At 53.9% G+C, this 12375-nt stretch overlaps 1 protein-coding gene across 1 annotated transcript in view; it reads right to left on the bottom strand.

Moving 5' to 3' along the window:
- SHB (Src homology 2 domain containing adaptor protein B) overlaps window positions 1-12375 on the bottom strand; it is a 134887-nt gene that overhangs the window by 18262 nt on the left and 104250 nt on the right. The window contains exons 4-5 of the mRNA XM_010847071.1: window positions 10705-10876; window positions 3623-3742 (exon numbers count right to left, since the gene is read on the bottom strand). Coding sequence (XP_010845373.1) covers window positions 3623-3742; window positions 10705-10876 — 292 coding nt within the window. The remainder of the gene's footprint in view (window positions 1-3622; window positions 3743-10704; window positions 10877-12375) is intronic.

Here is a 12375-nt window from a genome sequence, read left to right as displayed (position 1 = left end):
CGACACTGATGATGAGGGTGGTGATGTCTGCCCTGACCATAGGGCTGTCCCGACATCAATATGCAGGTTTTCTAAAACTGTGAAGTACTGCGAGTACTCAGGGTGGAAGTGAGGTTTAAGCACATGGCTGGATGCCTGAGGGTGGCCCCATCACTAAGAATTGAGTATCAGCTCCTCTGTGGGGCTTGAGCCCTGCCTAAGCTCTTCTGCATCTCCAGGGCTTTGCCTGGCGTGTCCCCTCTACCTGAGATGCCCACCAACTGTCCCTTCCCAGGGAATACCTACCCTCTCCTTAAGGTTCAATGTACCTCTGCCCTGCCGCTTCTCCAGACCCTCCCACCCTTATGCCAGCTCCGGCCCCCAAGCCCTCTGCAAGCAACAAGGCCCAGACTGGGAGCTCTGCTGCCTAGGCCAGACTGTCCTCACCTCTGCTCCCGCCTCTGCACAGCCTTGTGCCTGGTACCCAGGGCTCTGATAAATATCTGCCAAGGGGCAGATGGATGAGCTCTGTCCTCTGGCGTGGAGGGGTGGAGAGCCCTGTCCTCTGGGGCCACAGACCCCAAACTCTCTCTCTTCCCCAGAACACCCTCACAGCAGGACTCAAGGCTCACATGATAACATAGCCAGAATTCCAATGTCAATATGCACTGCAATCCTGATAATGCCACTCCCCACCCCGCCCCTGCCAGGCAGCCTTCGGCATCAGAGAGACCCCAAACCTCCATGGTGGCTGGCAAAGCTGGCACCTGCCCCAAGCAGCTGGGACATTCAGTACCAGGGCAGTTCCATTTGGGGTTGAGGTGATGAATGCCAGGTGTCTCTCCCTGGTTGGCAGCCTGGCTGGTTACTAGGGCTGCTCTGGAAAACAAGCCCAACTTCCCTTAGTAGGTTGCCCTGGCCCAACCCTCCTCCCCAGCCTCCTTTGAGGGAAAGCTGACCAGGTGAGACCACCCCTCTGGCGTTTGGGATCTAATGGCTCTAGACAAGCATGCAAAACTAAACCCTCTACCTTGGCATCCGTGGGCAGAGACCAGTCATCCAGACTGCACTTCCTGATAATGAGAACAGACAGGATGGGTGCAGGAAGACAAACCTGGGCTTGATGGCAGAGTGCTCTGGTCGAGGTCCCAGCACAGGCCCCCCCTGAGCTGTGCCCCCCACCTTCTCCCCTTGCCCGGGAGGTGCAGGGGATCCGGCTACAGTAAGCCAGGGGAAATCTGGAGAGCCAGGGACACTGATGGGCCTCTCTGTCTATATGGAGAACAGCATTGCCTCTCGTGCACAGGTGAGGACACAGGCTCAGAAAGGTGACACGGCTGCCGAGGCCACGAGGTCAGGGAATGGGAAAGCCCAGCCCCTGGACTGTAAGCCTGTGACAGAGCAGGAGGGTCGGGGAAGGGAGCAAACCTGGGATGAAAAGGGAACTACGGCCTTAGAACCTCGACACGCACACTCTTCTGAAGACCCACCTGTGAGCCAGCATTTGCCTCTGTCCGCATGACGGATGGCTCAGGCTCAGGATGCTGGGGAGTGGACCCTGCGGGCCCTGCTGGTGTGAGTAGTTCCCACCCCTGGTTCAAGATCCCTCGTGTGCTCCCAGTGAATAAACAGAGGCGCGATGGGTCCCTGCCACGTGCAGGAATGACTGGGCTGGAGTGGGGCACTCCCACCCCCTCCTCTATGCCTTCAGCCAGTTCTCTAGGGAAGACGCCTCTGGCCTGGTCCCAGATGACAGAATTCCAGGAAGAGTGAAATACACTGAGGAACTCAGAGACGGCCAGTGTGATGAGCGTGTGGAAGACCAGGGAGTGGGCAGTCTATCCGGGTCAGCAAGGAAGGATGGATGGTGATATGGAGTCCCATCTCTGATGTCACTCACCTCTCTCACCTCCTGCAGCCCAGAAAGGCACAGTTCACCTTGAGGCAGGAAGGTGAAGATCTGGAAGCATCATTCATGGGCACCCGGGTTGCTAGGTTACCTCGAACAGTGGGGGCGGGAAGAGGCAGCATGGAGCAGTAGGGAGTTCAAGACCCCTGACCCTGGCAGCACAGCAGCTGTGTGCACCTCTCCCTGCTGTTGCCCTCTCCCCTAGGCAGGGACAGCCCTTTGACTTTGGCCGCCATCAGCCCAGCTACAGTTTAGCATACTGAATTCTCCTTGGCTGTAATAAAACCGGCCTGATTCTAAGCTGTCAGGCCTGATGGTGGACAATGAAGTATCCATGTGTCGCTTGCTCTGAGTGCCCTCCCAGAGGCTCAGAAATCCCCTCGACATCCTCCCTGGCAAAGCAGTTGTCCAGCTCCTGGTTGCACATCCCCAGTGATGAGACACTCACCACCTTCTGAGGCAGCTCTGATTCCTGATAGGCTTGAAGGGTTAGAGAACCGTACCTCTTGCTGACCTGGAATCCACCTGCCCATAACGCCCCATCTACCACTTCTGCCCTGATGTCCTTGAGAGACCTGTGGTTCCTCCATGTCCCCACACATCCTCCCTTCTCCAGGCAGACTTCCGGTGCCTCTGTTTCCTGCCCAGGCTCCGCTCTGCAGTTTGTCACGGTCCCTTGCAGGTGGGGTCAGTCATGAGCAGAGAGCCCAGGCCAGTCTCTCTCTGCTTGTGTGCACCGACCCTACTGACCTCATAGCTGGCCTGCACAGGGCTCTCCTGATGCGTCCTGGCAGTTCTCTCTGCATCACCTGGCCTCGAATAACAGCAAGCTGAGTAGAAAGAAAGCAGGCAGCTGCTTGCTTTCTGGTGGTCTGTGCTGGCTGACCATTGCTCCCAGTGGTCTGTGCTGGCTGAAGGACCTGGGTTTATATCTCAGTTCTGTCATTAACTCTTTAAATCCCTCCTCTCTCCCAGTCTCAATTTTCCTATCTGTAAAATGGGTTTTAGTCAATATGTTGGCTTCCATCCAGCAATAGCACTGAAGGATGAAACCCTCAATCAAAAAACCCTTTTCTTATTTCAGGGTCACCTATCCTGAAAGCAACATCTTGTGGATCACAAAGACCCAATAGTTTACAAAGCAACTGCAGGTGATCATGTCAGCAAGATTCTTCCTGGCTGTCTGTGGGGTTCCTTACAACCTTCGTGCGACACATAAAAGAGAGGCTTTCCCAACAGTAGCCAAGAACATAAGGAAAAGGTGGTTCCCACGGGGGCAGCAGGAGCAGTGGGGCGTCAAACACCCAGCCTTGAGTGCTGACCCAGCCCGCCTCGGGTCAGCCCTGGTCCCTCTCTGAGCCTCAGCTTCCTCATCTGCACAATGGGGACAAGATGTTTCTCCTCAAAGGGCTGTTGTGAGGTTTGAAGGAGGGACGAGGCACGCTAAGTGCTTCTACAGTCCCTGGCTCACGGCAGATGTGGAAGCTATTCTTGGATATTTAATATAAATCCTAGGAAAATGCCCCTCCTCTTCAAGGGAGGCAGAAATGGAGAATATAAAAACTTCTCTGTGTCCTAGAAGAATTAGATCAAATTGGAAAAGCAAGGCGTGAAATAACTCATGCTGGCAAGTTTCCCCGGGGGACACTGGCGGGTCCTTCTGCCTCAGACAGCCGGGCCGGATCGCACATCGCGGGAGGCTGCCAAGGGCCAGGGGTGGCCGAGGTTACTCACTTCAGGGAGAGGGAGTAGTCGTGCCTGCTGGTCTGGCTGTTCCGGACAAGGTAGCTACACTCCTTACAGAGGCGCAGCAGGTTCTCAGCGTCGCCCCTGCTGATGGCTCCGTGATACCATCTGCGGAGAAGAGATGGGGTCAGAGTTCAGCAGGGATAGACCCCCACCATTGACATCCTGAAACCCATCTGCCCCGAGGAGGCTCAGCCCCACTGGAGGGCGGCTGTGGCATCCTGGGCCTCGTCACTAGGCCGCGTCCCTGTGCGTGCAGATGTCACGTGTGCCTGTGCGCGCGCGTGTTCAGTCACTCATTAGACATGCACAGTGCCTGCTGCATGCAGGTCTTGGGGAGAGTGTGGTACGCAAACCTGGCCTCCACACCGTGAGGCACACAGTCTAGTGTGGATGCCACGAAGGACACGGAGCAGGGTCACCTGGCTTGGAGCTGGCGGGAGGGACTGCTGTCTTAAGCAGCAGCAAGGGAAGCCTTCTGCAGGGGGTGACATTTCAGTATGGGCCTGAAGGAGCTGAGGGAAGATGCCACAAAGGAAGAAGCTGGAAAACAGCCTATTTGGCAGAAGAAAGGCAGCCAAAGCAGGATGCCTGGCATGTTTTGGAAACAACAAGAAGGCCAGTGACGGCTAGAGTGAGACAAAGGGGCGGTGTGGGCGCTGAGGCCTCAGAGGCCCCGTGGCAGGGCTGGGTTGGGGGCCTTGTGTACAAGGGGACTCTGGTCTCTCTGAGAGACACAGAAGCCATCAGAGGGTGCTGACAGGCGGGACACATGCTGGCTCTGCGACATCTGCGGGACAGAGGGCCGGTGCTCGTCACTCAGGAAAGCAGGCAGTGGGGTGGGGTGGCCAAACCAGTGCTCCCGCCAAGTGCATCTGGCATTGACCGGGCACGTGGGAACCCCAGCCGTTCTGCTTCCGGGCAGCACGTGGTGAGTGGCAGAATCTCATGGGAGGGGCGCCATGGCAGATGCCTGGCTAAGGCCCCAAGTGCAAGACCAAAGGGGGACGTGGGTTTTCAAGATTGGAAAAGTTGAACTTTAAGTTTCAGTGGCAGAGTGAAGATCCTAGGACGCTGGTCAGTAGGTGTACTCAGAACAGGTCTCTACTTACTTACATTATGGTCTCTGAGGGATCGGGTCAGTGGGAAGATGGCCAGAGATGTGGTTAGGAAGGGAACCAGAGGCGCCAGTGGTCAAGGATAGATCATGCTTTGGCCGCGGAGGCACAGACCTGGCTCTGCCACTGGCCAGTTGGGAGTCTGGGGCAAGAGGCTAAATCTGAGTGCATCTCAGTTTCCTAACTTAGGGTCACTCTATTTCTGTTTGGGGGTTGTGAGGATTAAAGAGAATGATGCACTGAAGGGCTGATGGAGAGCCTGCAATGGGGTGAGTTTCAGCAACTGGCAGCTACCAGCATCAGCCAAAAGAGAAGTGAACTTGCAGACAGCCAAAGGTCACTTCCCCAACTACCAGTATTTCAGGCTGCTGCTGTGTAGACTGCATTTAATTTTATACCTCCCCCAGGTGTATGGCAATGGCACCCCACTCTAGTACTCTTGCCTGGAAAATCCCATGGACAGAGGGGCCTGGTGGGCTGCAGTCCATGGGGTCACTAGGAGTCGGACATGACTGAGCAACTTCACTTTCACTTTTCACTTTCATGCATTGGAGAAGGAAATGGCAACCTACTCCAGTGTTCTTGCCTGGAGAATCCCAGGGACGGGGGAGCCTGGTGGGCTGCCGTCTATGGGGTCACACAGAGTCGGACACGACTGAAGCGACTTAGCAGCAGCAGCAGCAGCAGGTGTATGGAGGAGCCTGCCTCCGGGACCTGGCCCAGGAGTGCCCTGTGAACAGTACCCGTGAGAGTTCTGGTACAGACGTCCTGTGTGGAGAAAGGCATCACACTGCCTTTCTCTGCACGTTCTGCCATTTATAAGGCAGTGTTCTAAACAGTTAGCAGCAGTGAAGATGACATAATTATAACCTAAAAAAAAAAAACCCAACTCAACCAGCTCTAGGAAAGCAAGGACTGCAGAGTGAGAGAGACATGAGTATCCCCGTCCAATGAGCTTGTGACAGAGTCACTGATGGCCCAAGAGGTGACCACTCACAGGTCAGACCCGGGGCTGGACATCTGGAGGGGGACTCGCTGAGGGAAAAGGCGAGAGGAAGTGTACACTGCAGACCCACCTTCCTGTCTATACTTAAACAGAAATTAAGAGGATGTGACGCTAGGAACTGCATGGGTTGCCATAATTACAACACTCCCAGAGATGTGACAGGCCAGTGTATGTTTAAGAAAAGATATGTGAGACGTGGTTAGACAAGGATGGAGCTGACTTTAGAGATGAGAGTTAACAGTTTGGCCAAGGTTGTTTTCCAGGAAATTTCACCTGTGTAACACAGCCCCAGTGAGCTGACAAAATGCTGTTCTATTAGCCAAGCAAGTTTCAGCTATTTGAAGCACAGCCGTCCTCAGGGAAGGCCAAGAAGTAGTCTCCAGGGAGGCGCTGCCTGAGTCCAACTCCCAGAGCACAGGACAAGTGGCTCTAAGAAAGGCGGTGGCAGATGGGCCTCGGGGGTTCTGGATCCTCGTTAAGGGTGATCCCTGGTGGGTAAACAGGATAAGCTGCTGGTTCCTTCCCCAGCTGCTCCAGCCATTCCACATGTAGAGAAAGGCAGGAGACTCGGGGTAGAGGATCAAAGGAGAAACAGGAGGAGTTGGGGAGAGAAGAGGCAAAGGACACTCAACTGGGGGATGGGGAGAGGGCAGACTGTCAGGATGAGGATGGCTACCAGGAGACAGGATGGGCCTGGCTGGCAATCCCTGGGCCCAAGGAGGACCTGCCTGAACTGAAAAGAGAATCCAGGCAGGAGGCCATCTTGGGGATGCACTGGACTTTGTAGAGCTGGCCACTCAGGCCTGAACCATGGGAATTAAGATTAATTAATTAATCTTAATTAATTAATCTCCAACACCCATGAGATCATCCAGTTATTTACTCACCACTTACTATATCCTTGTTCTCAAAGGGCTGATGCAGGCAGATAGAAAGTCAACCAACAGATTCAGGAAACAATTTCAGATAGTGACAACTGCTATATAGGAACACTGGGTTTGTGATAAGGCAGTGACTGGGGTGAGGGAGGTGCCCACTATGGAATGAATGGACAGGGGGGCAACCCCGAGGAGATGACATTTGACCTGAGAATCTGCACTGAGAAGGAGCCAATCATGTGAAGAGCCAAAGAAAACACGTTCACTGCAGAGGCAGCACCAAGTGCAAAGGTCCAGAAGCAGGAATGAGCTTGGGGTGTTCACAGAGCAAAAAGGTAGCAAGAACAGTTCAGTGCTGTGACTGTGGGAAGTGGGACAGGATGCGGGTGAACAGGAGGCGGGGCCCAGTTCCCCGAGGCCGTGTGGGCCACAGGAAGAAGTCTGATTTCATTGTACGCATAGGGAAGGCAATGAGAGTTTTAAATAGAGATGTTAAGAGATACTTGCTCTGGACAATTTTACAAAAGGGTAGACAGGCTACCCTGAAGAATGGCCAGAGGGGAAGTGAAGCAGGAGACAGGCGAGGAGGCTTCTGCAGTGGTCCAGATGGGAGGACCTGAGATGACAGGAATGGATGGATTCGGGATGTGTTTGGATGGAAAACTGGAAGTTAGTAACGTACTAGATGCTGGTGTGACACCAATAAAGGAATCACGATGACTTCAGGACTGTGGCTTGGGCAACGTGGTAGATGTGATGCTGTTGGGGTGGGGTGGGGACGGTGGGCAAACTGGGGAGCAGCGGGTGTCCAGGAGATCAGGAGTCCGGTTTTGAACGTGTTAAATTTAAGATGCCCATTCGTCAGCCAAGTGGAGATGCCAAGAAGGCAGCTGGCCGTAGGAGTTAGGAGTTCTGGGAGAGGTGTGGGCTGGGGATGCGAACTGGTGACTCACCACCAGCATCCTGAGGAGACTACCCAGGGAGAGCACGTAGCTGGAAGCCGAGCCCTGGACAGTATAACCTTCAGGTCAGCTTGAGGTGAGGAGCTGGCAGGGGAGGCAGAGGAAAACCGGGAGCAGAGGGCGTCTTAGAAGGAGGGAGCCGTCTAATGTGCTGGCTGCCACAGGGGTCAGAAGAGGTCAGCTGGTTACCCAGGCAGAAAAGGGAAGCAGATTGGGGTGGATGAGAGAATGGGAGGTAATGGAAGGGAGAGCGAATGCACTGACAGCTCTGTGGGGACTCTGTTCACCGAGGGGACAGCTACCTATTCACCAAGCACCTATTATGTGCCAGGCACCAATCTAGGCACTGGGCACGCAATGGTGACCCAGACAAGTTCCTGCCCTCATGGAGGTTACATTCCCAACAGGGGCTGGGGTCAGATGGGGATGTCTAGTCAAGATTTATTTATTTATTTGTTTTAAGAAGTTCATAAAGAAGGCTGAGCACCTAAGAATTGATGTTTTAGAACTGTGGTGCTGGAGAAGACTCTTAAAAGTCCCTTGGAGAGCAAGGAGATCAAACCAGTCAATCCTAAAGGAAATCAAGCCTGAATATTCACTGGAAGGACTGATGCTAAACCTGAAGCTCCAAAACTCTGGCCACCTGATGTAAAGAGCTGACTCACTGGAAGAAACCCTGAATGCTGGGAAAGACTGAGGGCAGGAGAAGGGGGTGACAGAGGATGAGATGGTTGGATGGCATCATCGATTCAGTGGACAAGAGTTTGAGCAAGCTCCAGGAAATGGTGAAGAACAGGGAACTCTGGAGTGCTGCAGTCCATGGGGTCACAAAGAGTTGGACATGACTGAGTGACTGAACAACACCACCAAGAAGTTCATGACTAGGACACGTTCAAGTGCTGATGGTAATAATAATGCTGAATGGAGCGGGCGGTGTGCTGCCTCTAGGAGGCTGGGGAGCAGTCAGCCCTTAGTACCTGAGCAGCCTTTCCACTGTCCCAGGAGGGCCAGCGAGTAGTTTGGGTGCCTGGGCAGAAGTGTGACTGCCCATCCCTAACAACCCTCTAAGACTGGGGCACCTGCTCAGTGCGCCTACCTTCCCTCTCCCCTGCACTAGGGTGGGGAGAAGTCGGGAATTGGAAGTGCCTACTAAATTCCGAGGCAGCATCAGCCTGGGTGGGATACAGTGAACCTCTCAGCCTGGGTCCTGGGTCCTGGGTCCTCGGGCTCTGCTGGAAGTGGGATCTTACCTAAGCCCACCACCCTACCTCTTGGGTGATGAGGCAGGCCTCTAGCAAGCTGGAATAATCCCAGGGAGATGAGATGATGGGGAGGAAAAGCCAGCCATGACTCTGGATTTGGCTGAGGGCCTTTTGGGTGGGAACAGGAAAGGAAAGGCAGACCTGCCCTCACGGGGCTCATGAAGTTCCATCTGGGTGTGGGCAGAGGGGAGGTTGGGCCGCTGACCACAGGCAGACCTGGGTCAGGATGCACGCTGAATAGCTCCCAGGCTTCTCTGGATTATATTTTGTTTGTTGATTAAAAAGCGCACAGTCTGATCAGAAATAAGCAAAACCTGCCACCCAATCTGTGTGGCTGTGAGACGTAAGAGATTAACACGACACCTGCTGGGAGCCTACCCCTCCCCCCTCCCCCCATGTGCTCTGTGCAGCAGGCGCAGGGCTGTCACAAAGGAGGCTGCAGCACACGCTTAAAAAAGGGCACACGAGCGCATGACATCATTCGGAAAACTCTGCATCCTGCTCAGCGAGGGAGCATTTCCTGTGAGGGATGCACTGCCGGCCGGGCGAGAACAGAATCCCCTGGGTGGAGACTAATATAGTGCATGATGCACTCGACAAGGTCTCACAAGGAACCTGCTGGGTGTCAGCTAATCTCCTGGCCTTACTGAGTGCCTACTCTGTGCCGGTCACGTGCTAAGGGTGAGGGAAAATTACATACAAGAGGGAAGTGAGAGGAAGGTGTGGGGTCAAGTCACAGAATTCAAATCCTGCCTCAGCACTCTGAGCCAGGAGATCCTAGCCAAGGCTCCACATCTCTTGGGGTCCCGATTTTCTCATTTTGCAGTAAGATGATAATCCCACTTACCCCACATTTACTTGTGAAGAGGGCGATACACCTGATGGTATGAGCATGGGATCCAGGATGTGCTTTGTTAAGTTCCAGGAGACACTTACTCTAGGGCAGGTATGTGGAACAATTCACAAAGTGAGTGGCAATTCTGGGAGGTGGGATTTTATCCTGGAGGCGATGGGGAACCATGGAAGGTTTCAGAGCAGAGCAGGGACCCAAGACCCCATCAGAGAAAGGAGATGACCATCTCGGTCAAGAGGATGGAGACAACACTGACCAGAATGTTGCGGAGAAGCAGGGGGGCAAGGGGCAGCAGGGATGGGACTCGAATGCTGATTAAAGCTGGGAACTCTCTGGGGGAAACCCAAATCAAGAGTGCCAAGGTCTTGCCCAACTAAGATCAAGCAGATGTGGGGCAAAAAGATCATTCCTGCTATAAACTAAAGCTAATAGGCAGCAGGATTTAGCATGTGTATGTGTTAGTTAGTTGTGCCCAACTCTTTGCAACCCCATGGACTGTAGCCTCTGTCCATGGAATTCTCCAGGCCAGAGTACTGGAGTGGGGAGCTATTCTTTTCTTCAGGGGATCTTCCCAATCCAGGGATCGATCCCAGGTCCTGTATGGCAGGCAGATTCTTTACCACCTGAGCTTCCAGGGATGTGGGGCAAAAACATCACTCTTGCTATAAAATAAAGCTAATATGCAATCAGGCAGGAGGGTTTAATATACATTTAGCTTTTTAAAAGCTCACTTGCTGCATGATGAAACTAGAAAGGAGGATACAAAAGTAAGCAGAACACCGTGTGGACGATCCCACTGTCCTTCCTACTAGCCATCCGAAGGCAGGCAGGTGATACAGAGGAGAGAGAGGAAGCACAGGGCCAGGAGTCAGGAGAGGTGGGCTTTAATCCTGGCCGGACAGACTTGACAGCGGCCTCGGCCTTCTATGAGCATCGACAGTGACTCCGTGAACTGGTCACTGAGACTGAGCTTTGCTCCCTGAGGACTTACATTTGCTTCTCCAGTGGCACAGCAGGATCCACTCTCTCTCCCAGGATCCCACAGAACTCAGGGCTCCCATGTTTGATGGGCTTGAAGCCCCCTCCGGGAGCTCGAAGCTGGCGCCGCCGGTCCCGGGAAGGTGAGGGGGATGACTGCCGCTTCTCGCTGCCATTAAACTGGGCTGTGGGGGAGAGAGAAAGAGCACGGTTACCTGGTTACCCAGAGCTCAGCCCAACAAGTCACTGGCGGCACATAGTGGGGCCAGGAAATCAGCACGGTTGGTTGATGATTTACAATTTGCAGGCAGAAGAGCTCCAGGCAATGAACAGACATGGCTCAAAAGTTGTGGGCTTCCCAAACCAGGATGTGAGGAGCCATCACAATCAGATGGTGCAATCGAGGGGCTGGTTGAATCTCCAGAGGCCACTGAGCTCAGCCTTATCCCCAAAGGAACCCTCCCGCAACCTCCATCAAAGGGGCCATGGTACTCCCAGAGGGGGCCCTGCTCCCTAGACAGTTGTCAGGGGCAAAGTTTTTCTTTTTTTTGTGCCAAAAACCTGCCTCCAAGTGGCTCCTCTCCTCCTCCAGTCTCCTACCTTCCCCCCTGACACAGGGCTGCACTGGCCACATCTGCCCCCTTCCTCCTGGGACAACCAGAGAGTTCCAGTCGAGGGGTGTGTTGCATCACAGCCGTCTGCTCCTCTATACTCACCCCACCGTGTGGGCCCTCCACACAGCCAGCCCCGTCCTGGACTAGCCCCCAGGCGAGGCTGGAGTAGTGCCCAGCACAGTGGGATGGGCCCTCCAATGTGCCTTCTTTCCAGCCCTGGACCTGCAGGAGCATCCCTTCACCCCATGGGCTGGGGAGGTACCTTTGGAGGGCAGGACCCTGGAGACACCCCACAAAGAGTGGAAAATACTGAGCTAAAACTGGAGTTACCAGGACATCCCTGGTGGCCCAGTGGTTAAGAATTCACCTTCCAATGCAGGGGATGCAGGTTTGATCCCTAGTCAGGGAACTAAGCTTCCCACATTCCTCGGGGCAACTAAGCCTGCATTCTGCAACTACTGAGCCCATGTGCTCTGGAGCCCTTGTGCCACAATGAAAGATCCTGCATACCGCAACTAAATAAATATTTAAAAACCAACAAAATTGGAGTTGCCAGAAGTGTTGGTAGAGACCAGCAGTCCACCTTGCAAGTCATGTCTATGGGCTTCCGGTTGCCTCATCTGAAAACTAGGGATGATGACCGTACCCAACTCGTGGGGCTGTTGTGAGGAGTCTGCCAGGGGATGAACAGCCATCTTAGCAGAGCGCCTGGCGTGTAGCTAGTCTGTGCTCAGTAAATGCTATCATAAAGGGTTGTTTTCATTACTATTATCATGCCTACTCAATATGGACACATACTAAGTACTTCACAGAAGCCTCCGAACTGCCCTAAGTCCCCCTCTGAAGTTGGCCATGACCTGCTGTGTGCCTTGGCTAAGCCACTCCACTTCTCTGAAGCCCTATTTCTTATCATACTGACTGCTGTGGGAATCAGATGAGGGATTACATTTGATTGGCCCAACATATACTGAGTGCTGAGTAAACTGGGCCAGGGCCTGCGGAACCGTGTACCCAAGGCCACGTCCAGCTACAGGCCCACAGACACACAATGCTGGAAATCTCCCCAGCCC

Source organism: Bison bison, unplaced genomic scaffold, assembly GCF_000754665.1.
Source record: "Bison bison bison isolate TAMUID 2011002044 unplaced genomic scaffold, Bison_UMD1.0 scf7180017864243, whole genome shotgun sequence".
Classification (NCBI taxonomy): domain Eukaryota; kingdom Metazoa; phylum Chordata; class Mammalia; order Artiodactyla; family Bovidae; genus Bison; species Bison bison.
This window is presented reverse-complemented; position numbering and strand designations above follow the sequence as displayed.